The sequence below is a fragment of the Lepisosteus platostomus genome, chromosome 22, assembly GCF_059453375.1.
Source record: "Lepisosteus platostomus isolate fLepPlt1 chromosome 22, fLepPlt1.hap1, whole genome shotgun sequence".
NCBI lineage: Eukaryota > Metazoa > Chordata > Actinopteri > Semionotiformes > Lepisosteidae > Lepisosteus > Lepisosteus platostomus.
The window spans coordinates 10,526,126-10,552,616 of NC_142632.1; the positions used below are offsets into that span (position 1 = coordinate 10,526,126).

Genomic DNA, 26,491 nt, shown 5'->3' on the forward strand with positions numbered 1-26,491 from the left:
ACCCGTCCTTCTGATCCCGTCAAGTACACTAGTACAGACAATCTGTTTCCATACATTCTGTGCTTTAAATTTCAATTAAGCATTAAAAATGAATATTATATTGTCTGTGCTCACAATGCGTTTGCCTTATTTAGGAGTAAACAACAGGTATTTATAAAAGCCCAAGGTGTTCCTTTTTCTGCTAATGGTGAATTGCCTGGGCTTCTTCAGATTGTCCCGATTTTCTCCAACATTTGCATTGATTTTTTTTTTTATTTACGACTGTGTTTCACATGGGGAGACCTGTGTCCAGCATAAGCCTGTCTGAACTGGATTGTGTATGGCGGACCTGAGCCAGACGTAACGAGATTGCTGTTTAATCTGTTTGCAGTTAATAAAACACTACATTGTTCCATTTGTTTTACGTATTGCTCCTGTATATTGTGAAAACTTTAACACTCACAAAAGAAAATTGACTGTTTACAAATATTAAATGACGTGTTTGAGATTTTATCTCAAGGTATTTATCATAGTTAACAAATTACTTTAATGCTCACTCACACCTTCCAGACATAGTGAAACAAAGAAATGTGTGCCAATAATATTGCTAAAGTAATTTTTAAATTTACCAATGCCCCAGTTTTGGTGATTTGAGACTGTTTGTTGTATGAGGTGTGGTCTTCCAGATGTGACATTTAACTGAAGTGCTGACCAATCGGTCATTAAAGGTTGCTTGGCACTGTTCACAAGAGTAGGGTTTTTAACTCGGGTGCCCTGGCTGTATGAGGGGACAATCTGTACCAAAGTGATGCAATGAAACAGTGAAGTGGCATCCAAACTACAAATGAATTTCAATTGCAGTCGTGTTACCTTGGACCCTGGTTTTCCTCTGAATGATTCAGTCAGTTCACTCAGTTGTTAGAAATCTACATTGTTAAATCAATCTGGGAGGGTAAAATCAGCACCTTGTCACTTTTATGGAGCACCATTATTCATATTGATCGTTTAATATTACATATAGATTAAAAGAAGATGTAACTGTTTCTGGAGAAAGCAATACATGGGAGTAAATGGGGTGATAAATGTCCCCCACATGTCTACACACATTATCCATTGTCTAATGTAGTGCTGTCCAAACACGATCCCGGAGTGTCAGAGAATCTGCAGGTTCTTATTCCGACTCCTTTCTTAAAGAACTAAACCAGCTCGCTGGTTACTGGCTGAACTGGACCCATTTGTCATGAAAGCCGCGGTTTATTCCAGCTTTATTCTTGCATCACTGTCTGGTACGTTATTATACTTCAGTTCACACCCGTGCAAACAGAAAGGTGCCGACTTGTGCAATCAGGTTTGGCACAGGCTCCTAAAGACTCTCTGTACCGCCGCTTGGCCAACAGCAGCCTGTGGGACAACACCTTGCTGGTGGGGCAATGACTGCCTGTTTGCCTTACCCCTGCAGCCCTGCAATAAGAGGTCAATATTGCCATGTTCCTGTCAGGGAGCCCATGTAGCTACCAGCCACAGTGACCTTCCTGAGTGCAGCAGAGGTTGCGTGTCTCTATGAGCACTTTGATGACGGTGGACTGTTGGTAGTGAGTGCTAGCAGGCTGCCTGTTAACAGGTGGGCATATGAATTCTACAATTGTAGTCTTTGCAGCTGTTGTTTTATATACATAGTGACCTCATTTAAGGTGACATTACAGCTTTACAAGTATGCCCAGCTAATAATAGTATGATAGCAAAGCACAGGAAAACACAGTAGCTTGTACTCTGCTTACTGTGGAATCTGACAGTGCATGTTTAGTTTATATTAAACCTATATCTTAAATTCTAAATATGTAATGACTCTGCAATAATATAAAAACTGTATTTAAAAATACGTTAGGTAGATTACTGCTGTGATTACGGAGATTTATTTGGCGTAGGTCTCCCGCATCGATGTACAGAGGCGATTCAGCTTCGATTTGTTTTACAGCTGCATGTTCCGTTTCATATTAAATAGCGAATCCCTCTATAATCGATCATCCCGGGGAGCCAGACGGGATGCCTAGGGTTTCAGACAGCGTTGCCGCAAGGATATTGTCTTTTACTTCACTGGGGTATTCATTCCGGTCAGACCATATGAATCGCACACGTGGGACGGCTGAGCTCTACGCTGATTGGGCACACCTCCGTTTGGCCTGAGCCTCTCTCAGCCCGCCCATGACAGCCGGGGACCAATGGCATTGTTCGGTTCCAGGAGCGTGAGTCGCTACACCGGGGGTCAAGGGTGAACCACCGGGAGTAACCCTCCATCGCATCACACCACTGTGTGATGTAGCTGTCAGAGAGCCCGCAGTTAACACAGAAACCCACCTTCAGGTGAATTTTCCATCATTAGAAATGACGATGCGCCGAATTCTGGACTGAATTAGTTCACCGGTGGCAATTCGTCAGGGACCAACGATTACACAGCAGGATAGCTTGCCGGTTTCTCCGTCACGGTGAGTATCCTTCACATAATCTCATTACATGATTGAAGCTGCACCCGGCATTCGCTGTACTGAAGAGTACATTGTGTCTTTTTCGTAACTGCGTGACAAGAAGGTTACTTTACTCCTTCATGTGGGAGTTTTGCTTGTGTTTTGTTGCTAAGTGTTAAAACACTTTAATGCAAGTGTCGGATATGCAGTACTGTAGTTATTTATAGGGCGTGTAGGTGGGTTGCTTGTTAACAGTCCAGGTACAACAGCGAATCTTTCATATGTGGCTGGAGTTCTGGTGGACAATAGGTGTGTCTGTTATCTAATATTCCGTGAGACTGTTAAAAGATGTATACATTTGGTACAGCACGAAAACACCCAACACGCATGCAATAATCGGGGGCGTTCTTTAACACGTTATCGTGAGCGATATGAAGCGAGTGGTGTATTTTCGATCCAGAAATGATATATTATGAGCCCGCATGAAACACGTGTGAGGGCAATCGAAACCATGCCCCACACCGAGGAGCGTGTTTGACTGGATCCGCGAGGCGTGCCCGGCGCTTGCGACATCCTGCGCGTCTGACTGGTTCACCAAGGTTACCTCAAGAACTCATCCTCCCCTCTGGCATCACTCGCGGTCCGGGGGACGGCATTTTAAGCCTGGTATTTCACGTGAAGTGGATGAAGAGCTCGTGTATTCACATCTGAGCCGGCACCGAATTATTGTCAATCCCTCTTTCAATGGAAAAAAAATAAATAAAATAAAACCACATTGGATATTTAGCTTACGTGGTGGTTCAAAGAATAAACATGCCTTCTGTGCCAGACACTGTACTGTACTGAGCAGCGCTCCTGCTGTCACGCCAGGCAAATAATCAGCGGCTGTCGCAGAGAAGGAAAAGAGAGGGAGCTGTCCTGATCTCTTTCTGGGATCGGGGACACGTGTTTCGCGAGCCCAAGTGCGGGAGCCGCGGCGCGAGGCTCTACCTGTCACCCGCCGCGGCGGCCACTTCCGGTAGTGATGGTCTCTCCCTCCGGCGGGTCTCGGCTCCGGCGAAATCACCGCGGCGCCCTGCTCCCGCTCCCAGCGCCCTCACATCTCGCTAGGGAAGCCCAGAAGGTTTCGTATAGCCAACACACTGGTTATATTACAACAGGTTTTACATGTGACCGCGGCATTGCCTAGGTTTCATTGTAGGAATGGCTTCAACTCCGAACGGAAAATCGTATTTGTTTATAATTCCCGTGGAGCCCTGCGGTCTGTAGGAAGCCTCCTAAAATCTGTGCCCAGTTTCTTCTGATGATTATTAATTTCTTTAGTGTTGGGACATTTCTGACCAACAGTGGTTAGAGGTAGGTTGTGGTCCTAAATATGGATTATCTGCCTTTTCATAACACATGGTCAGCTATAGTGTAGCACGACTTCGTATGAAAAAAAATCATATTTACAAGTACTGTAATACATTAATAATCGTGTATCATGATAATTACTATAATACTACGGTAAAGAGCGGTACTGTGATGTAGTAGTAGTAGGTATCATGATAATTACTGCTGTGGTGAGGTATGATGTAACAGTAATTATTAATGATACATTGGGGAAAGGTCTAAGTTCATTTTCCTGTAGAGTGGGAGAACTCTGGGGGGTTTCTGAGAGATCAACAACAGTATTGACTCTGACAGTCTCATAATTAGGAGTAGTGGGCAAATGGGTGTAAGGCCACCATTGAGTGAGTGTTTTTTTTTTTACTGTGGGATTTCATCACAGATTTGAGGAGGCAAACCCTGCTGTCTCTTTCCATGAGACAGCTGGTATGTAAATACAGAGAACAGCTGAGCTCCCTTTGCATATCATTTACAGAAAATATCGTTTTCAAGGGATTTGTTTGGATGCAGTGGTGGGCAGGAATGAATTAAACAGAGGCAACATCATTAAAACAGAAAGGAACACGGGTCATTTACCTAATTAAACCATTTTGGAACATGTGGCCATCTTTTTGTACTGTATGTGGCAGTGCAGCTGGAGACACAGTAGATCACCATGCAGCCAGTTCCAGCCTGTGGAAGTGTTGTGATGCAATCTGGCAGTGCTGAGAGCTGGCTGGAAACACAGTCCGCTCATGACCCTGGCGCTGGCTGGCGGAGATGGGCTCTGTCCTTGCCCGCTCCTTGTGGGCCAGCCGGTTAGAGCGCATGTTTCCCAACAGCGTGAGCACGGGGCTGGTTTCTGCTGCCGTCCAGGCCGATTGTCAGTCCCCCCCCCACCTCTGCTGCTCCCCCGCAGTGCTCGCAGCCTGCCAGGGCCCCCCAGCCATGGCGGAGCAGGACCACCCCGCCGGGGAGCCGCCGGAGGCCCCCGCCGCCCTGCATTCCCACTTCATCATCGGCTCCGTGTCGGAGGAGAACTCGGAGGACGAGATCTTGGGCAAGGTGGACCTGTTGGGGGACAAGGAGCGCTCGCTGTCCCCGTCCTCGGTAAGCTCCGACAGCCAGTACGAGCTGGGCTTCGACCACCTCGACGGACCCCTGCACCACATGAGGTGAGCCTCGCGGCCCGGGCCCCTCTCCTCTTCCCCCCTTCTCTCTCCACCTGGCTCCAGAACGCACTGCTCTCCCGCTCTCTTCCTGTTCCACTCTCGATTTCATCCATCTCTCTCTCTATCCCTTCCCTTAATGACCATCATCTTTCTCTTCCACTTATTCTCCTTTTTCCTGTCCCTTTTTCTAGCTCCACTTGTCTTATCAATATACCAGTTTCTTTTCTCTAACTCTATCCACACATTTCTGCTCTGCAAGATTGTTTGCTCTCTCAGGGTGCTGTTTTTCTTGCGTGGCACATAAAGTACTTTGGTCTCTGTTCCAAATGATTTATTGTGCTTAACGTGCAAGGATTGCATTTGCTACGTGCATTAGAAAGCATGGACTCGTAGGTGTGCACTGGCTGAATACCGGCTTGTAGGTGTTTCTGCAAACTGAAAGAACGTTCTGAGATGTGAGATTGGGCTGCTGCAGCAGCAGTGCGTGTGCGTGACAATAGTTGAGAGGGTGTCGTGAGAGGCCTCTGTCCTTCACCAGCCTGTGTGAGATCCCAGGTCTGCTCGTTTCACAGAATTCCCAGACTTTTTTTTTCCGCTTTGAGCCGCCCTTGCAATCCTGCCCTCTTTTCATGGCCTCTCTTTGTGGTGTTCGACAGCCTGCATGCATGAAGCTCTGCAAGCCCCTGGCGCCCTGTGCTCACTCAAGCCTGCATTGGCTCTGTGCTGGGGGAGAGCATTTCAGAAAAGCAATTCTTTCATCTAGCCTTTGAGTTGCATTTCTGTCAGATTTACCTACCCCACCGTCTCTAGCTCAGTTCTTCTTTTTAATTTTTTTTTAGAATCAAATTGTCCTTTTTTTTTTATAAATGCATTTTCCCGCAGAAGGTGCTGTGCTGTGTTTCTGTTGCACTAATGTTCACAATACTGATGGAGCCCAGTTTCACGAAAACAGGGCGTGAGGAAGCTGCCCTCAACCGTGCAGTGTTATTGGATAGTGTGAATCTATAAGCTCCCTGTTAACGTGGAAGAATGCATTTTCTTTTCATTAGCACACATCAGTGAGGAATGCTGATTTTCACTCTACCTGTTTATTGCAGATTGTTTATTAAAAACAATGATTAATTTTGAGCACTGCAAAATCTTTATTCGTGTCTTGGGGCTATTCTAACCAGAAGAGCGTAGTCCTTCACAGTGCTCACAACTGTTCTGTTTCTTACACATAGCCTGTGATTATTTGTGCAAGTGTCATGTGTCCACTGCACACATTTATTTTGAAGAGCACATGAGATTAATCTGTGAGTAGACAATTCTGCTCCTTGGAGAAAGTCTTCTTGGTTTGGGTAATTTTAATGAAGACACTTCCTAAGCCCCCTTTGTCCCACCTCAAAACCTGTCTCCTGAGGCCAAAGCAGCACATTCACTGTAAGAACAGACAATCTCTTTTACCCTGTGATGTACGGGCTGTGCTGTACAGGGCCACATGGCCCCGGAGAATCCAGGATGGCAGTCAGAAAGTATGCCTATGCCATGACTGTAAAGGTTTCTCACAAGACCAGGTGTGGATACTTGTTTATGGGGCTGTGGAATATCTGGAGGAGATGCTAAGATTGTTTGTAAGGGTAAATTGCTATCATAAATAAGCATAAAAAAACAGACATAAAGAAAAAACAAAACAGCGTCATGCTGGAGGTAGGACTGATGATTTCCAGGTTTGTAAAAATTCAGAAGGAAACAGTAGCCCAAAGCTGTAGGCTGCTCTGAAATATAAACCTTACTATTGTGTATAATGGTTGGTCACCAGTATTTCTGCATTATGTTATGCCTAAGCAGTATCTTAGCTGGAAAACTCTGGTGCACCACCTTGTTTTTTTTTCTGAACTCGTTCAGACGTGAGAGGGCTGGTAGTGTCACCCCAAATTACAGTGCAGCAGGTTCCCCCTCCATGCTTTGCTGCGAGTGTGTGTTGCTGGTCTGGGTGCATTGTCATTTTCTCCAGCATGGCCACAGATCTGTTCTCAGCCAAGCAGGTGAAGCCAAAGCTTCTTAAGCCTGATTTCTCGATTAACATTCCTCAGTGTTTTTTTTTTTTTCCAAAGTCCTTTGAAGTAAAAAAGCACTGTATAAATACTATATAAATGCAAGGAATTCTTTTAATAATTAGGCTGTGGGCCTCTATCTTTTGTTGAGTGAATCTGTTGGGCATCATACTCTTTCTAGTCATTTAGCATTAGCATTGCTAATTACTGCTCAGTGTTGTTTCAGGGTATGTACAAAATTCTAGGTATGCATAAATACTGCTTATTCTTTTGTCTGGACCAGCAGTGCCACTTCACATGGTGGGGTGGGGGGGGTGAGAAACTGGAAATACAGGACATTGAGAAACATCTCAGGCCAGCAGCATAACCGCCCCCTCTTCCCTGTTGGAGGAGAGAGTCCTCTGCCTGGCAAAAACAGACCATTGTGTAATTCAGATTTGGAGTGGGGCCTGTACTGTATGGCCTGGAGGGCTGGTAATGACCTGCGGTGGCTGAGACACCCCTTTGACCCCGACCCCCCCAGCATGCGCCAGTGTTCCACAGTGATGCAAGACTGTCCCCCTCCCCTCCCAGCCAGGTCGGACCACTGTATCTGGCCAAACAACAGCTGGAACTGCTGACACGCCTTCTCTTGAAATATCAAGGACCACCCAGACCTCCTTATTGGCTCAGAGCTTGAGGGAAGGTGGGTCTGTGGCTGTGTTGTGGCATTAAATCACTGAGGCTGAGGGAGAGAGTGACGCACAGTCTGCGCATTAACACCCTGCTGTTGTTCGATCACAGAGTCCCGCTCAGGCTCACAGGCCCACGCTGTAGAGGATTTACTTTGCATTCAGCGCATCACAGAAGCATCACTGTTTGACTGCTCATCTGTCTGATTGCTAGGATATTAAGAGGTTAACGCGAAAAAGAGCAAATAAATCAAATATTTGCTCCAGGGTATCTCTGGCTGCTGCTACAATGGAAGACGCTGTCTTCTGTTAGCAAGAGCTGTTACTGTTTGGGTTTCCTCTGTAACTGACAGTAAGGGGACTGTCTGCCGGGACAGTGGAGTTTATTGTGGTGTCCTGCTGTGTGGTGGCCACCCTTGCCCGCTCGCTCTTCAACGCGGAGTGTACTCCCACTCCCTGCCCGTTAATCTTCCATCTCTTCTTGTTGTGCAAGGAAATGAGCCTTTGCAGAGGGTGTTTTCTGTTTTTTTATGGTGCAGTGTTTGTGTCCATTGCCCATTGTAGCCTTTTAAATCACAGAAAGACTGGGGGTTTGTTTCCCCCGGCAGCAGGAACCTTGTTGTGTGATTAAATTCAGGGAAGGCCTCAGGGCAGAGGAAGTGTGCTATAGGGTAAAAAAATCATCATCTTATTTTCATGGGCGGGAGTGAGGCTGTGTGGCAGCGTGTGGGTGGCCAAGGAACAAGCAGAGGTTAATTCCACGTGGAAAAGTAGAAGGAAGACAAAAAAAACACATTTCAACTCTAGATGCAGAATTAATCCCAACTGGTTCCTTACTATCTTTGTTGTTATTATTCCACATTCCATAATCTTTGCCAAAGCGGCATTAAATAAAAACGTTTTTTTAAAAAAGCACAGCTGATCAGAATAATGTACAGCAATAAGATCCAAATTAAAATATATAAAAGCAAACTAAAAATGATTTAAGAGATGCTGCGTTATATAAATATGTTTTAAATATATAAAACAAACATGTCTTAAAATATGTATAATATGCAGCTGGCATATATGTATCATAAATGAATGTTTCTCTCACAGGGAGTTATAAGGGTGCTTTAAGGGTACAGGACTACAGTGAATTTGCAAATACGGACACACCCTGCAGCCTGCTTTGAGATACTGTAATCTTACTAATCTCCACAGCGACTGTGATTGTGTCTCTCCTGAAACCTGTAATTACTGAGTTCCACATCTTCATTGCAACATATTAAACACAAAATGTTGGCCTAAGGAAACACAATAAAGTAGTTAAAATAACAGCAGATCAGGGGTGAGTTTAGGAACACAGACAGTGACCTCAATACTGTCCTGGGGGGTATAGGTGAAGGAGGGATCAAGAAGCTGTCCCCTGCTCCGCAGACTGCAGGCACCAGGCGTCAGGATGCGTGAATGTGTGCTCTCTGTCGCCGCCCTACAGGCCCAGCATGTCGGGGCTCCACCTGGTGAAGCAGGGCCGCGATCGAAGGCGCATCGACCTGCAGAGAGACTTCACCGTGGCCTCCCCTGCGGAATTCGTCACGCGCTTCGGAGGCAACAAGGTCATCGAGAAGGTGGGTGACGAAAGAGAAGGGGGCGGGGTGGCTCTTCCGGGGGTGTCCCCCTTCACTGTGCCAGCCCGCTGAGCTGTCGCCATCTTGCGTTGGTAGGTTCTCATCGCCAACAACGGCATCGCCGCGGTGAAGTGCATGCGGTCTATCCGCCGCTGGGCCTACGAGATGTTCCGGAATGAGCGCGCCATTCGCTTTGTCGTCATGGTAACCCCCGAGGACCTTAAGGCCAATGCAGGTGAGTGGGAGGTGGAGGGTGCAGGGGGTGGCACATGGGGGGGGGACGGGACGTAGGGGCATAGTGACTAAACACAGAGTAGTGGTGGACAGAAGAAAAGCTGTGTTTAAACAAACTGCTTCTGGGGATCACCAGAGGTTTTTATTTTTCGTGCAGGTGTTGCAATACCAAGCCTGGCCCTTTCAAAAAAACGTGCTTTGGTTGGTGGCATGGAAGTGTACTGCATTCAGTGATAGCAGAGAGTCAATATTGCGTTTCAGACGAAGAGATGCAGGGTGTGGTTTGAAAGCCGTGCTGATCCGGCTGGCTGTTTTCCCAGGTTGAGGAAGCGTCTCTGTCTCTGGTGCTCTGCAGCAGACGTATCAGGCATGATATTAGGCTCTAATCCATGCTTAATGGGCACTTACTGGTTTAAGAGATCCACATTTCAACCTGCATCTTCTGCTAAAAGCACAGTGCTGGATGTTTTCAAATCCGAATCGGATGACAAATGATCAGTTGATATTAAACATGGCTGTTTTAATTACATTTAACCTCACTTTTAGAAGCAGTGCTATTGATTATTAGCTCTTTCATTTTAATACTTCGTCATGGGATATATATATATAATATAGGCCTTCGGCTTATTGAGCATCTGGAGAGAAAGTGGCAGAAGATTCAGGCCAGGTGTGGTCTTGTGGTATCACTTCTGTGGTATTGAGTGATGGAGGCTGGGCATTGCTTGTGGCTGGTTCTGTTGAAATCAGAAACTCGGAAGCATTTCTTGGCTGAGAGCCTCTTGTCCTGTGCTGACCAGCATGCCCACTGCCATGGGCGTTTGTTCTGTGCAGAGTACATTAAAATGGCGGACCACTATGTGCCCGTACCTGGAGGACCTAATAACAACAACTACGCCAATGTGGAGCTCATTCTGGACATCGCCAAGCGCATCCCCGTGCAGGTAGGACTGATGTGAAAAAGCAGTGTCAGATACTAGTTACTGCATTGGAATACAGTACCTGTGTATTTGAATGCCTCGTGTCACAGGGCTGAGTCTGCTGTTTGACCTGCTCTGCTGTTTTCCCAGGCGGTGTGGGCGGGCTGGGGCCATGCCTCAGAGAATCCCAAGCTCCCAGAGCTGCTGCACAAGAATGGCATTGCCTTCATGGGTAAGACAGATTGCCCCCGCCGCCCATCCCTCTCCCTCCCAGGAGAGGAAGTCCGTGTTTCTGCCCCCCATTGCGATACGTATGGCAAGTAATCTTCTACAGAAGAGACGGAGGAATAAAACATTTAAAGTGGCACACTGCAATGGCCCATGAAATAATAGGCAATGAACAGTGCTTTCACTGGGACATCTGATAATCTGAGTTGATACAGAGATGGTTTTTTAATGCATTTAGTGCTTTTTAGGCCCTCACTGCAGTCACGTGTTCCCTCTGCAGGTCCACCCAGCCAGGCCATGTGGGCGCTGGGAGATAAGATCGCCTCATCCATCGTAGCACAGACAGCGGGCATTCCCACGCTGCCCTGGAGTGGGACTGGTAAGAGTTTGCCTTGTGTGTGCCTAGTGCTCTATGTCATGGGACAGAGCTCCTTCCACATGGAATCAATTTCAAATGAAGTGTTAAAAGAAGTATTTGAATATACAGTACTGTTGTATGATGGATCAGACTTTTTAAACAATCAAATCTGAGCCAGTGTCACAGCTGAAGAGCCTCTGTTCATATATTTCTGTTTGCAACTGGACAGTAACACTGCATACAAAAGACATGTGACAAACAGTTCACAAATTTCTATGCACTGGAATTGCATGCTACACCTTTATAGGACAGCAGATGGGGTGTTTACTGTGTGCTTACCTGGCTGAGCCTGCAGTGAGTGGTGTGCACACGTGTGCTCTCTGCAGGGCTGACAGTGGAGTGGTCAGACAGTGACCAGAAGAAGAGGAACATCAAAGTGCCCCCTGAGCTGTATGAGCAGGGCTGCATCCATGACATGGAGGAGGGACTACAGGTAACCAAGGCCCACAGATAATTCAATATATTAACTGGGGAATGTCCACACAAATGTAGATATCACTACTGCTTAACTGCATCTGTTAAGATAGGCTGAACAGAAATACTTTTGCTGTGTGGCTTCTGAATTCTTGACAGAAAGGCTTAAGGTTGGATACCAAGATAAACGCAAGGAGAAAATTTTCTCTTTTCTTTGTTCTTCCCACTTAAGTAATGCGTATTTTTTATAGATTTGTAGATTGCACATATCGTTTTCTCCTTTATGCCTGGATGTGATTAAGTAGCCTTGCTTGTGTTCAATTGTACATATTAAGGACCAGTGCAGTATGGGTAATTGGCTGACTCTTTACTGACCCCTGCAGGCTGCAGAGAAAGTGGGTTACCCTGTGATGGTGAAGGCCTCAGAAGGCGGGGGAGGAAAGGGCATCCGTAAAGTGAACAGCGCAGATGACTTCCCTAACCTCTTCAGACAGGTGAGTGTGTCCATTCGGACTGGATGTTGTTGTAGAGTGCATTGCCGTCCAAGCAGGTTGATCAGCTGTGTTTGCAGGTGCAAGTTAATGCCCTTTGTGCTGGTCGTCTCAGGTCCAGACAGAGGTGCCCGGCTCTCCTATCTTCGTGATGCGATTGGCGAAGCACGCGAGGCACCTGGAAGTCCAGATCCTGGCCGATCAGTATGGTAATGCCATCTCGCTCTTCGGCCGTGACTGTTCTGTGCAGCGGCGCCACCAGAAGATCATTGAGGAGGCCCCCGCCACTATCGCCACATGTGCTGTGTTCGAGAACATGGAGAAGGTAATGGACAGGGACCACCGCGCTGATTATGGATGATATTTAGGAGAGTGAACATGTGCAGAGGGCAGATGGAGTAGTGAAGGGGAGAGAGGGTGCTAGGCAAAAAATCCCTCAGGTTGTTAGTCCGTCCCTCGTCTGTTATCCAACTTACTCTTCCCCATCCTGTGTCAAGCTGGAAAACTGCTAATGTCACAGGATGAACGACAAGTATTAGAAATGCCTACGGGGACTATTAAAATGAGCCCACTGTCAGATATGTACTTTCCTGTTACAAGGGTCTTTTTAATTCAGTCATTTAAGTGCTATATCCTCAGTAGCCCCTGGTAAATTGCTGTTATTTTATGTATGAATCCTCTTATTTGCAGACTTCTGCTGCTGCTGGAACAAAGTTTAAGTAAGAAGGGTGATGCCTGCTGGTCAGGAGTGCTGGCGGTTGCTGTGGGTTTTAATTGGGCCCTATCTTGGCAGTGTGCCGTGAAGCTGGCGAAGATGGTGGGCTACGTCAGCGCTGGCACAGTGGAGTACCTGTACAGCCAAGATGGCAGCTTCTACTTCCTGGAGCTCAATCCCCGGCTGCAGGTGGAGCACCCCTGCACGGAGATGGTGGCCGATGTCAACTTGCCCGCTGCACAGCTACAGGTGAGAGTGGGAGGACGCGGGCATCAGTGCAGACAAACATGGCTTCCCTGCAGGTAATGCCTCAGAGAGTTCACAATGGCCAAAGAAAGATCCCTACTCATGCAGGAACAGAGCTAGTTGGAAACCAATTATGCGAGCTGTGAACTCTCCGGATCTTACCTCCTCCTGAACCTTCTGTTGGCTTTTCAGGGCAGAAGTGATTCTTCTGTCCCGGGGCCTTGTCAGCTGATGCAGTAGCTGAGACCATGTGGTGTAACATGCACCCTGCTGTCTGCACTACAGCAAGCAACCCCAGCACGGCCTCACGGCTCGCTCTCCATCTCCACGGGTGAGCGCTGTCAGGGCTCAGTCGCTGTGGAAACCGGGGAGGAGGCTGCCTTTGCAGCTAGTTCCCCCCCCACCCCCCCACTAAAGAAATGCAGAGTCACGTGACTGGGCAATGTAGGTCAGCTGTCAGAGGGCCTCTGTGGCAGTGTTTTACATAGGAGCGCAGACCCTACTCCACAGCACAAAGGTTGCCTTTCTCATTGACTTGCAGTCTACTGTAGATCAGCCAAGATTCCAGTTTTTCATTGTGTTAAATAAGAATTGCTGAGGGATTATACAGCAGGGTAATCTAGGGCATTTATTGAGTGCATGCCAATTGATAGATGTGACTATAGCTTGCGCTGCCTAATGTGCCCACATTCTCAGGATTCTGTGTCTAATTGAAGGAAAAGGGATAAGAAATTGCCCATACTAAGGATCAATGAATAAATAAATGAGTTTGGCACAAGGGCTTAAAGTTGAAATAAAACTAATAGTTCTAAAACTAATACAATTGTGATATATTTCTAGAAAATAAAGGTTTTTATACTCACTATAAGTAAGTCATGCCTTCATCGCCATCTACTGGACATGAGCAATACTGATACCGATTTTTCTCGGATCTAGGTTTGGGAATGCAGCCTAAATTTTGAATGTGTTTTTCAAAAAATGTGTAACTTAAAAACTAAGTCCCAAATGAAATGCAAGTCAATGGGGGGGGTATGTCCTGGGTCCATTTCCAACCAGAGGATTGACTTTTTCTAATCTAAGATACTTCCATGGTGCTGTACTGAAAGTCATTTTGAAGCGAAGTGCCTGTTAAAGTCTGCCGGTGCCATGGGAGGACAGACCGGGGTTAGTGGTGGGTAGGAGTGGTGTGGGAAATGCTTGAGTCATGCTGCCGCGCTTACAGACACATCTGGACTGTGCAATTCTGTTCATGTCCTTTTACTCTCTGTGATCTTTTTAAATCCCAATGTTTTGAAGTATTTAAGTAACCTTAAAAATATTTTTGCTTTGCTCTACTTATGATTCTGTCTGATTGTTTTCCCACTGTTTTTCCCACAGTAGCTTACTTTGTTTTAGGGTTGTATAGATTTTTTTTCACTTTCCTGCAATAATAAGCAGCAGGGCTGGGCAGCTTGTTCCACACTGTCCTCTGGGTCGTGTTCCACTGTTCATTCAGTGTATTCTGTTTGCGCACCTAACAGCAACAAAGCATGTTAAACTGAGAATTAATTTGTCCTAAATTAGGAAATAGTATACAGTATTTGAACGAGACTTGTTAAGCCAAAACATGCAATTTAAATCACTAAATCAAGAACTACCTCTACTGTAGTTTTATTAGGTTTTATAGGGCATTCAAAAGAAGCTCATGTACCTAACATACTGTGTATTTCTGTATAAAGACTTCTTCCAGTGACTGGTGAGATCTGCCTCATAACATTCCAAATCAAATTCAGTTGCCTGCAGTAAAAGCATTGTCAGCTGCTTTAAAGAAAGGCTTAATCAGCAGGCCTCGGTCTGCTCTTGGCTCTCCCCCCGTACAGATCGCCATGGGGATCCCCCTGCAAAGGATCAAGGACATCCGGATGCTGTATGGGCTGCAGCCATGGGGCGACTCGCCCATCGACTTCGAGGGCTTGTCCACGGCGCCCTCTCCGCGTGGCCATGTGATCGCCGCTCGCATCACCAGCGAGAACCCTGACGAGGTACGGTAATGCCTTGCATTTTTACACAAAGTGCTTTCGTTCCTGTGTGTGTTGCAAACAGGGAGGAACCCACTTTTTCCACCATTGATATATTGGACCCATTTGGCTGGCAGCAGTTCAGTGCCAGCAGCCCCAGTTCACAACCAAAAAGGTGGAAAGGTGGGGAACTGGTTCACCATTTGAGTTAAAGGGGAACATTCAGAAGTCTTTATTGTGCAATCCCAGAGTTGAGCTGGGACACCCCTGTTGTGCTGCGGTGTGTATGTGTGTCACTGTCCCCCGGTAACTCTGGCTCGTCTGCCTGGCCTTGCAGGGGTTCAAGCCCAGCTCGGGCACTGTGCAGGAGCTGAATTTCCGCAGCAGCAAGAACGTCTGGGGGTATTTCAGCGTGGCGGCTGCCGGTGGGCTGCACGAATTTGCCGACTCGCAATTCGGTCACTGCTTCTCCTGGGGGGAAAACCGCGAGGAGGCTATCTCGTGAGTTCCCTGTCTCTCCCCAACTGACTCTCACTCTCTCTCTTCTGTGTATGTGTTTATCCACACTCCATTCCTTCTTCAAGGAAAGCCATTCCATCTTCAAACTGATTTTTCTCAAGTTTTACAAACACCACCCTTTTCCTCTGCATAAAATCAATGTCATTGGCAGTTGTCGTAAGTTTTGATTCTTGCCTTTCAATAGTATACCCACTCTCTGTTTGCCCTCAGCTGCACAGAGTGCCCTTGCCCCTCAGTAACATAGTGTCTGTTTGTTGCCCCTCAGGAACATGGTGGTGGCCCTGAAGGAACTGTCTATCCGTGGGGATTTCAGGACCACGGTGGAGTACCTCATCAAACTGCTGGAAACGGAGAGCTTCCAGCACAACAGCATCGACACGGGCTGGCTGGACCGGCTCATCTCCGAGAAAGTGCAGGTAATGGAGTGCCTGTCCTGCCCGTCTTTGTCTACAGGCTTTCAGCTTCGTTTGCATCACGATTTTCCTCTTGTCTCAGTTGTGTTTGTAAGCGAGGGATTCTCCTCTGTGTTTATTAGGCAGAGCGACCGGACACCATGCTGGGTATAGTGTGCGGAGCCCTCCATGTTGCCGACATCAGTTTAAGGAACAGCGTCTCAAACTTCCTCCACTCGCTGGAAAGGTAGGGAGCCAGGGCAGGGTTGGCTGAAGGGCAGTCCTTTTTTTGCAAACAGCTACACAGCAAAGCCTTACTTGGCACCGGCCACATTGCCCTGAGTTTCCCGTCTGTTTTCTCCCTAGGGGTCAGGTGCTGCCCGCTCACACTCTCCTCAACACTGTGGATGTGGAGCTCATTTACGAGGCCACCAAATACGCGCTGAAGGTAAAACACTGCCTTCTGGGTAACAGGCGGGTCAGGGCCTCCATATATATATCATGCTGACAATTATAAGTAACCACTTAGCATGAGTACATGCCAGCGTTGTATATAATAAGTGCCATCAGCATTTCACATTACCAGTGTGAGAATTAAAAGCAATGCAATACAAGAGTTATTGCAGGATGCAGATGACAGCTGAGAAGTTACACTTACTGGCTGAACAGAAGAGTTTTGAGCAGGCTCTGAAAGGCAATCAGGGACAGAGGGGCTCTGAGTTCTGCGGAACAATCATTTCACAGTTGAAGGTAAGAGTGGCATGGGCTCTGGAAGTGACTTCCTGTCTGACAGAAGAAGAAGGAGGGAGACAGGGTGTGGCAAGAGATAAAGAGACTGAAGACCGGCAGGAGCATGGTGGTACATGGAAGAGTAGTGACCAGGTGAATTCTGGGTGAGCTGGAGTGAGCAGATGGCACTGGCAGGGAGGGTGTCCAAGAGGGAGCCCTGGTAGTGTAGGGGCGAGAGTACCAGACCTGGTACAAAATACAGGTTTACTCTGTTCTCGATAACTAGTGCAAAGGTCAGTTTTGTACATTGTGAATAAGTTACATACAGTACAGCCCCAAGGCACTGGGTCTGGGTGGAACCTGTGCTGGCCATGGGAATAAGACTCTCCCCCCTGTGCCCCTAGGTGACCCGTCAGTCTCCCAACTCCTATGTGGTGATCATGAATCACTCATGTGTGGAGGTGGACGTCCACCGGCTGAGCGATGGCGGCCTCCTGCTCTCCTACGATGGCAGCAGTTACACAACGTACATGAAGGAAGAGGTGGACAGGTAGTGGATACTGGGCACTGTAACTGCAAGCTCTTGCTCTTGCACTCTCACTGCACAATCAGAGTAAATAATTTGTCCCACATATGACTCCAGGGACAGGTTCCTGTGATGTTGGAAACTGCAGATATAAATTGGTTTAAATCAAGCCTGTGCTTTCTCTTGTTTGCACCCATACTCACACTGACGCTGTATTCTATCCCTGCCTTCTCTGTCATGTCCTCATCTCTGTCTCCCCCCGGCTGCCTGCCCAGGTATCGCATCACGATCGGGAACAAGACCTGCGTGTTCGAGAAGGAGAACGACCCCTCACTCCTGCGCTCCCCCTCCGCGGGGAAGCTGATCCAGTACACGGTGGAGGACGGGGGGCATGTCTTCGCAGGACAGTGCTACGCTGAGATAGAGGTGAGCCTTCTACTCCGTACGTTCTGTGCTGTGCTGGAGCGCTGGGAGTCAGTGGGGATTGAAGGGGAGGCATCCACCTTGCTGATGTCCCCCCGGAGTCAGGAAGAGGTCAGGGGGACGGTGTCTCACTTCTCCTGGGAACACTGATCCAGTTGCACTCTGCCGTTTGGGAGTCAGACAGTCAGGGACTGGGGGTTCTGAGTTCTGCAGGAGAGTCCTGGTCACAGTCAGTTAGTGACCTCAGATCAAGCCCATCCTGGTCCCAAGAAAGATCTGTTAAGCAAAACGTGTGTCTGACATGACTGCATATCTTCGTGTAATTCTGAACCTTCGGTTTGTTTGCTACATTTTCTCGTTTTGTTTCTGGGACACGTCAGTGTTTCTCTCTCTCCATGCAAGTTCTTGCTGTGCTTCACTGCGCTATGCTGTGACGCTGCCGCGGTACCGCAGTCGTTTAAAGGGCTTCAGCCAGCGGCCGCCCGGGGTGCTCACAGCGCCTCTCCCTTCCCGGCAGGTGATGAAGATGGTGATGACCCTGACGGCGGCAGAGTCGGGCTGTATCCACTACGTGAAGCGCGCGGGGGCGGTGCTGGATCCCGGCTGCGTCATCGCGAAGCTGCAGCTGGACGACCCCAGCAGAGTCCAGCAGGTGAGTGCCGAGACAGCAGCAGCCTTGCACACCCGGAGACCAGCTGCGTCTGATTAGGAATGAGGCTGTTTTCCTTTTCGCAGGCCTGAGGGAACATGTTGAAAGCACAAATCGCATTGCAATAAATGCAAGCAAGAATTAGCAGTGGTAAAAGAAATGATATAGTGGTATATTTGAAAAATGAAATCTATTTGAAAACAGCTCTGTTTTATTTGGATACCGCATCCAGAACCTCCTGACATCTTAGGAAGAAAATAACTCATTAAGGTTTAAGCTGTTGGAGTAATCCCGCACAAGGTGCAGTGTAGTGCTGACGTGTGTGTATGTGTGTGTGCATCCAGGCGGAGCTGCACACTGGAGCACTACCCCAGATCGAGTCCCTGGCTCTGCGAGGAGAGAAGCTGCACCGGGTCTTCCACAGCACGCTGGACCACCTGGTCAACATCATGAATGGCTTCTGTCTTCCCGAGCCCTTCTTCAGTGCCAAGGTGATCCCCCCCCATCCTCTCACCACCCCCCTGGTCACACGCTACAGACATAGGTCAGGCCCACTGTCACTTCACAGGCAGAGCACCCTGCACTCCCCGGTACACTTCGGTATGCCCTCGCCCCTCACTGGCCATGCCCTGCAGCAAGAGTGGTAGACCACAGTGAGGTGACCCGCTCTGTTGTTGCAGCTGAAGGAGTGGGTGGAGAGGCTGATGAAGACCCTGAGGGACCCATCCCTCCCACTGCTGGAGCTGCAGGACATCATGACCAGTGTCTCGGGCCGTATCCCCCCCGCTGTGGAGAAGGCCATCAAGAAAGAGATGGCACAGTACGCTAGCAACATCACCTCCGTGCTCTGCCAGTTCCCCAGCCAGCAGGTACTGCACATAGCAGGCACTGAAACTGTTAAAGCTAAGAAATCTACATGGTAATTTTGCACTTCATGGTGGTGGGAAATAACCTAGAATTAATTTCAATATATCAGGAGATGTAATAAATGGAGTAAAACATTAAAGACAGCCTTAAGAAAAAATTCTTAAGCAAAACATGGGTGTCATGTGCATGTTTGAGTGCATATGTTCATGTAAGTCTGGACCTTTGCTATTTTTCACTACGTTTTAACATTTTGTTTTTGTGGCATGTCAGTGCTTCTCTGTTTTCATTGCGCCTCACTGCGATATGCAGTGACGCCGCGGGACCAGATTGTTCTGAACAGCAGCTTTTGACAGTGAAGCCCCGTTCGGTGTCGAGTTCGGAGACAAGGTCCCTGCACAGCCCGTGGTAGCCCCAGGTTAACACGTGCTCTCACGACTTGATCCGCGTGCTTTCAGATTGCCAACATCCTGGACAGCCACGCTGCCACGCTGAACCGCAAATCCGAGAGAGAGGTCTTCTTCATGAACACGCAGAGCATCGTCCAGCTGGTGCAGAAGTGAGTAGCACGCCTGGCAGGACAAGCCCTGGGGTGGAGGGTTCAGAATTGTGATATTTTTTTATCAGCTTTATGAGCAAAACATGGTCCCTCGCTTTACATTGTGAAGGTGAAAACCCTCACAAGGGACAATGCAGATACAGGACACAGAAGTTAAACGATGGGTGTTTTTCTTTCACTTTGATTGCTATCTGCCAGGATGGAATCCTTTGCCCCATCTGTCATTCCCCAGATTACAGACCTCTTCCTCAATGGCAGCAATTCTTTGGAAAGAAGAAGCAGGCGTACAGCACCAGGTTTTTAATTTGTGGTTTGAAGACACAGTGGTTTTGATTCCTCTGGGCCGTGCTTTTTGGAAAATTAACTGGAGTCTGTTTGGGGCTAGAGCATTTTTTTGTAGCTGAATAGAATCCTCTGTCTGTGGATCTGTTAGGAATTCAAGAAAGACTGCTGAAATAACCGCTTCTCTTCCAGTCCCTGGGCGTGCAGGACACTTGTAGTTATCCTTGTGGGTGTAATGACAGTGCTAAGACTCCGGCCCGTTCACCATGGTGGGATAACCACTGTGTCTGCGGCTCTGGCTGTTACTCTTGGTGGAAGTCTCTTGACTGTGCAATACATGCTGCAGTCTTCCTCAGTGAGGCACAGTTCATTGAGAGAGACATTTACACCGGTCATCCTGTCTCATTTTACCTCCGTCTTCCCATCTGAAGCAAAACACTTGACATGCATAAGTCTTTGGTTAACATTCATAAGAAATTTTGTATAATTTTTCACCACTAAACTTATGTCTATTTTATCTTGATAATAAAAAAACACAATGAAATCTTCAGACAGTATGTCACCAGTTCATAATGAAAGACTCCTCGAAGACATATTAAATATTTATTGACTTTGTAACATTAATATTGTGGCTATGCTTTATGACATTGGGCCTGTAGTTGATTGTCAGTTAGTTAAAAAAGACATAGCTGATTCACAAATTCCACTGGTTGTTTGTGAACATGTCTACATGACTGTGTCTCAAGCTGTCCCGAGCTCATTTCCTATTTGTCTCTCTGCCCCAAAGTTACCCCGAGCTCATCTCGGCTCGTCACCCTAAGCTCGTCTAAGCCCGTCTCGCTGCCCCAATTCTTCCTGTGCTCATCTCAGCTCGTCACCCTGAGCTCATCTCAGCCCCAATTCTTCCTGTGTTCATCTCAGCTCGTCACCCTGAGCTCATCTTAGCCCGTCTCTCTGCCCAGGTACCGCAGCGGAATCCGCGGCCACATGAAGGCAGTGGTGATGGACCTGCTGCGCCAGTACCTCAGGGTGGAGGTGCAGTTCCAGAACGGTGAGACCCTGAGAGCAGTGTGCGTGTGTGTCTCTGACCTCCGAACCACATAATCGCACACTCTCACACGTGTATGCACACACAGTATTAAACTTAAAATAAGGTCCAAAGAAATTAAAAATATATATACAGTACCTAAGATAAGATCACTTTATTGGCCATATACAATTTATTGTATTAGGAATTTGTGTTTTCGTATACCCCAACTTGCTCCATGAGACACACAGACAGGGAGAGAAGCTTGGGGTCAGAGCACAGAGTCACCCATTTATACGGCGCCCCTGGAGCAGTTGAGGTTAAGGGCCTTGCTCAGGGGCCCAACAGAGTAGGCTTCCTCTGCCAGCCGCGGGATACACACCGGCAACCTTCCAGCCACAGGCGCAGATCCTTAGCCACAGAGCCACCACACAGCCACATGCACACATTCACATGTATAATACATTCACATACATATGCATTCACACAGGTGCACAATTGCACTCTCATACATGCTCATGCACACATGCGCACACCCACATGTAGCAATTCATCCACAGTTAAAAAGCACACGCCAAGTACTTGGGTGTTTTTTGGTGTGTATTTTTTTTAAGTTGTTGTTCGTGTGGAAGTCTCCAGTAAGTAATCATTTCTCAGAAATTACATTCTTTATGGTTTTATTTTTTTAGGTATTATTTCAAATTTCTTTCCCATCTTGAAGCCTTTACCTGACCATACAGATGTACTGTCCACGGTGCCTTTTAGATGATTAGATTAATTTAGTCACCTCCTTGAACTTACTCAGACCTGCTGTATAAATTGCCTTACTTTGTGTTTTGTTAAAAACTCACCTCCTTCTACTGTCTGGTTGACAGTAATGGAGCAGTGGTATGCGTCTAATAATACAGTATACGTATGTGTTTACAAATGGCTCTGTGTGACGTGCACTGTGTGACCACATGAGGGCACTGTGTTTACAGTTTATGTCTCTTCTTAGCCCTGATTTTTCTTTACTCTGAATGTAATGTCCATGTTTTGCAGTGTTTCCCCTAAAAGAAGCATATCCTCTGGTTAAAAATAAATGACTTTAAACACATTTAATTTCATTACATTTTTTGTTAATTTGGCTCAAAGGTACTTCTGCCCCATTCATGGTGCTAAGTACAAATATTGTGGGTTTAAACAAAGCTAGTTCAGTGTGTGCAGCTCATTTGCTGAGACTCTTGTATGTTTGTGCCATGATTTTGCTCTTTACAGTTCTAAGGGTTTACTGCTGCTGCAGTTCTGTATTGTAGGGGCTGGTAAACTAAATCTGTCCTTTGATTACAGTGTTCTGTTTTTTCAATAAACAAATCACAGACAGAATAATGCCCTGACTGTAGTCTGTGTGCCTGTTTTTGTTGTTCTATGTTTGTCACCTGGCTGTAGTTTGTGTGTCTGTATCTGTTGTTCTCTGTGTGTTGCATGTCTCCTGGTTGTAATTTGTGTGTCTGTATTTGTCATTCTCTGTGTGTTGCGTGTCTCCTGGTTGTAATTTGTGTGTCTGTATTTGTCATTCTCTGTGTGTTGCATGTGTCACCTGGATGTGTTAGCTAGAGCTCCTGCTGACGTGTTTAATTGTGTGTCTCCAGGACATTATGACAAGTGCGTTTTCATGCTGCGCGAGGAGAACAAGGGCGATATGGCCAATGTCCTCAACTACATCTTCTCCCACGCCCAAGTTACCAAGAAGAACCTGCTGGTCACCATGCTGATTGTGAGTGCTGGCCTGCCTTCAGGGTGGTCTCTCTCCCCTACCCTGCACCACCCACACCAAGCTCCTCTCAGTACCATGAACCTGCTCTCAGATCAGTCTGTTTTTCGCTTTCCATCCATTGTAATTTAGAAGAGGGAGCATTATAGCATGTCGCCAGAAAACAGGAACAAGTAAAGGTTAATCCCACACTGAAAAATAGAAAGGAGAAACACATCTCAGCTGCAGAGCCTTCTTCAGGTGAACCTCAGCCTGGAGTAAGGCTTTACGAGTTCCAATGCAGACGACTCACGCTACCGCTGATCCCAACTCGTGCATGCCCAGTAAAGATGCAAATATCTACTAAATAAAAAAAAGACATTAAACGCAACCAGGGCACTATCCAGGCCCCAGACCAGCTGCTGATTTGTCACGGAGCTGAACTGCAGACCCCTTCCTTCCTCATCACACGGTAACTCTGGGTTATTTTGAGAAATCATAATTGGGAAGTGATATTGAGCTGTGTACTGCTCTCTTTTTCCCTTCTCTTTCGCTTCTCCCAGCCTGCGATTGTAAGTAAGGGTCGGTGTGTGCGAATCTCATTACTGCGACACAAAGCTGTATTTCCTAGGAGGCTTGTGAGGGAGCCGCGCGGCCCGGGCCGACTGGTTTTTCGGCAGCAATCAGGCCCCGGTGATGGGGAGGGAGAGTGGCAGCTGCTCTCCTGCTCAGCCCTTCAATTTCCTTCACAGTCCAGCCACTCAAGTGTGTAATTACATGGGGGGGCTTGTCGTGGAGGTGTGAGGCCTTTTCTGAGCAGAATTACCCACACTCCCCCCCCTCCCCCCCAGGCAGGTGAGGGTTTTGCTTTCAGCGGTCACAGCCCCCCCCCACCCCCCCCACCCCAATCTCCCTAAACCACTGCCAAGGCATTTTCTGGACTCCTAATACTCAACAATTCTATTTTTCACGTTGCTTCGGCGCCTTTTGTCTCTGTAGTTTTTGGTCTGGTATTATCTGATGGTGCTTGGGTACCATTAGAAATCACCAGGAGTGGCGTGGATGAAGACGCACTTTATATTCTGTCCAGGAGCAACACATCATTGTCTCATGGGGTCTTTTAAAACCCTATTGTTAGAATCAGGCTGAATAGTAATAGGAGTGAAAGGTTAAAAGGTGGTTCTTAAAGGCTTAAAGGTGAGAAATTGCTATGAGCTTTGCTGTGGGTTGTAGTTAGGGTGCTCCCTGATGTTCAGGACAAACCTGGATAAATACAAGCTGAATTTCTAAAGATGGAGAAGAAATAAAACCTGGAAAACCATGAAACAAATACTCATTATCAGAACAAGTGTGATTGGCTATGTACAGGGGAAGAAAGTTAATAACATCTGGCAACTTCCCCCCCCCCCCTTCCTTCCGGCTTTGCCCACACTCTCATCTTTCTGTCTCATCTCTGCATCTCCCCCCCTGTCTCGCACCCGCCCGGCTCCTGCTCCCCCTCTCCCCAGGACCAGCTGTGCGGCCGAGACCCGACACTGACGGACGAGCTGATGTCCATCCTGACGGAGCTGACCCAGCTCAGTAAGACCACCAACGCCAAGGTGGCGCTTCGTGCCCGGCAGGTGAGTCAGGTTGCCCAGTACTTACCCCACCACCCCCACCCCCACCTCACCTGCCAGCCTCCCTGTTCCCCAGTGGCCAGGAGTGGAAACACCCCCCACCCCCAGCTCCGCTGTCTATGGGCTCTCCAGGAATCTCCTTCGTGGAGTATTAATGCGATGAATAAAACAAGAAAGCCCCCCCTCCACACGTGTCTGCGTGGAGGTAGTAAATGGTCAGAACTGAAGTCCTGATGTTATTTAACCCACGGTAGACTGCGCAGTCACCAGCAAAGCTAATGATAGACCTTAGGCTCAGCCATCCTGTTGGAGGACCCCGGCTCACCGGGTCCTTTGAAGCCGTTCACTGACCCGCACTGGCGTCTGCCGGCAGGTGGGGGTGGGGGAGCACAGGGTACCATATTTTGTTTACAGCTGTTCCTTTCATCTGTCGCCGCCCCCCTGCCGCTCCATCAAAAGAATTCATTACAATTAACACATGGAGGCGCACAGGATGGTGGTGTGTGCGCCACCACGCAGGCCCGTGAGGAGAAGCCAGCTGTGCGCACGCGACACGAAAGGGAAGATATTTTCTGGAGCCTTTAAAAAAAAAATGCATTACTTTTGTGAAAAAAGGTTTAAAAGCATACAAATCCATTCTGCTGTGCATTAGTGATGTCTCCATTCTTCTGTCAGTAGGCAGACACATGAACAGAGGGGCAGGCAGTGCCAGCGTAAGATGATCATGCTTCACAATGCGCGATAATTCATTTACCCAGCGATAAACTGTAAAGAACACACGCAGATGCTTAGTGGGTAGTGTTAATTGCAGTTAATTGATGTTGTAATGCATTAATTTCTAACTAACTGCTCTGTGTTTAATGAAACCTGACGTGAAATGAAAGTTTGACTACAATGTGACTCTGGTCCATTTGGTAATTAAATGGAGTGTCTTTGGAATAAAACTACTTCTACATCTTCTTCGTTCTGCTTTCTTCTTCATGTCCCCCTCTTGCTACTTCTCTTTCATCTTTTTTTTCTGAACAGTGACTCTCTAGAGTTTGCCTGCGGTTCAGTCCTCAGCCAGTGACAGACTAACACATGTGGCTTTCTCGAGTATACATTTTAATTTAGTTTTATAAAGCCCTTGTTGGATTGTGTTATACTGCCCTCTCGCGCCTTTACAAAGTCAGACCGAATGAGGGCGTCCTGTGTATTTTAAATAGAACAACAACTGCAGTCATCTTTAGTTCATATAGCAACTTTCGTGACCTCATATCAAGGTGCTTTAAAAAAAAAGCAGATATATTAAACATACAAACATACATGAATACACATTTTAATACAACAACTTCAACAGAATTAAAAGTGAGAGTGTTAAAATATAGGATTTACTCTAAAAGGGCCAGTTGATTTACAAGATCTGGACTGGGCTCTAGAGCGCATGAAGCACAGTCTCCCAGGGCCTTCTGGGTTCAGAGCCTAGATTTGTAAACGGATGGGAGGCCAGAGTCCACACAGCACAAATGACGTGATGCAGGTGTACACATGGGTCACGCTACACTGCGGTAGTCAGCGGCCAAACCTCTTAAGGCAAGCAGCAGTAGGTACGCTCCAGTGATCCCACCTCAAAGCAGATTGATTGCAGTATGTTAAGAGTTTGTTCCTCTTTAAACATTAAGCTTTATCCTTTTAAAATGCTTCTCCTGGATCACTTTAAAGGTATTTACTTAATTAGAATATGAAACTACCATATTGCCACAGTGATTTGTTTAACGTATCTAGAGATACAAATTTATGAAAAAGAAATAACTGGTGCATGTACAATATGTACCTATAGCATGTTGCCATGAGCTAATGTCACCCACTTCTCACACCTGCTCTGTCCCTCCAGGTGCTGATTGCCTCTCACCTGCCCTCTTACGAGCTGCGGCACAACCAGGTGGAGTCCATCTTCCTGTCCGCCATCGACATGTATGGCCACCAGTTTTGCATCGAAAACCTACAGGTAATGCCCCAGACATGCAGTGCGCTTTGCTCCAGCAAACACACACAATGTGGTGAGCTGTCACATCCCACATTGACGCACAGGGTTGTAAAAAATCAGGTGCTGCCCTGCCAGTCTGTGATACAACACATTGCAATAGCCTGTGTAAATGCTCAGAGCAGCATTGCAACACAGAACACACCAGCATCCTAGACACAGCACAGTGCTCATGAGCATTATTGTGTT

The 26,491-nt window shown here is 47.3% G+C and overlaps 1 protein-coding gene across 13 annotated transcripts in view; it reads left to right on the forward strand.

Moving 5' to 3' along the window:
* The window catches only part of acaca (acetyl-CoA carboxylase alpha), an 84,251-nt gene that overhangs the window by 215 nt on the left and 57,545 nt on the right, over nucleotides 1-26,491 (forward strand). For 8 of the 13 annotated variants that reach the window (XM_088616264.1, XM_088616270.1, XM_088616269.1 and 5 more), the window contains exons 1-26: nucleotides 2,253-2,462; nucleotides 4,729-4,984; nucleotides 9,166-9,298; nucleotides 9,395-9,533; nucleotides 10,364-10,473; nucleotides 10,600-10,681; nucleotides 10,958-11,056; nucleotides 11,422-11,528; nucleotides 11,893-12,003; nucleotides 12,116-12,325; nucleotides 12,794-12,964; nucleotides 14,821-14,982; nucleotides 15,296-15,459; nucleotides 15,743-15,893; nucleotides 16,013-16,116; nucleotides 16,236-16,317; nucleotides 17,003-17,148; nucleotides 17,400-17,550; nucleotides 18,065-18,199; nucleotides 18,541-18,687; nucleotides 18,877-19,065; nucleotides 19,519-19,619; nucleotides 20,864-20,952; nucleotides 22,560-22,684; nucleotides 24,169-24,282; nucleotides 26,153-26,266. In XM_088616264.1, the coding sequence (XP_088472390.1) occupies nucleotides 4,758-4,984; nucleotides 9,166-9,298; nucleotides 9,395-9,533; nucleotides 10,364-10,473; nucleotides 10,600-10,681; nucleotides 10,958-11,056; nucleotides 11,422-11,528; nucleotides 11,893-12,003; nucleotides 12,116-12,325; nucleotides 12,794-12,964; nucleotides 14,821-14,982; nucleotides 15,296-15,459; nucleotides 15,743-15,893; nucleotides 16,013-16,116; nucleotides 16,236-16,317; nucleotides 17,003-17,148; nucleotides 17,400-17,550; nucleotides 18,065-18,199; nucleotides 18,541-18,687; nucleotides 18,877-19,065; nucleotides 19,519-19,619; nucleotides 20,864-20,952; nucleotides 22,560-22,684; nucleotides 24,169-24,282; nucleotides 26,153-26,266 (3,363 nt within the window). In that variant the 5' untranslated portion in view covers nucleotides 2,253-2,462; nucleotides 4,729-4,757. Of the gene's footprint in view, nucleotide 1; nucleotides 340-2,252; nucleotides 2,463-3,425; nucleotides 3,565-3,648; nucleotides 3,798-4,728; nucleotides 4,985-9,165; nucleotides 9,299-9,394; nucleotides 9,534-10,363; nucleotides 10,474-10,599; nucleotides 10,682-10,957; nucleotides 11,057-11,421; nucleotides 11,529-11,892; nucleotides 12,004-12,115; nucleotides 12,326-12,793; nucleotides 12,965-14,820; nucleotides 14,983-15,295; nucleotides 15,460-15,742; nucleotides 15,894-16,012; nucleotides 16,117-16,235; nucleotides 16,318-17,002; nucleotides 17,149-17,399; nucleotides 17,551-18,064; nucleotides 18,200-18,540; nucleotides 18,688-18,876; nucleotides 19,066-19,518; nucleotides 19,620-20,863; nucleotides 20,953-22,559; nucleotides 22,685-24,168; nucleotides 24,283-26,152; nucleotides 26,267-26,491 lie in introns of those variants that run through there. The other 5 variants (XM_088616267.1, XM_088616268.1, XM_088616266.1 and 2 more) reach the window with 5 other exon arrangements.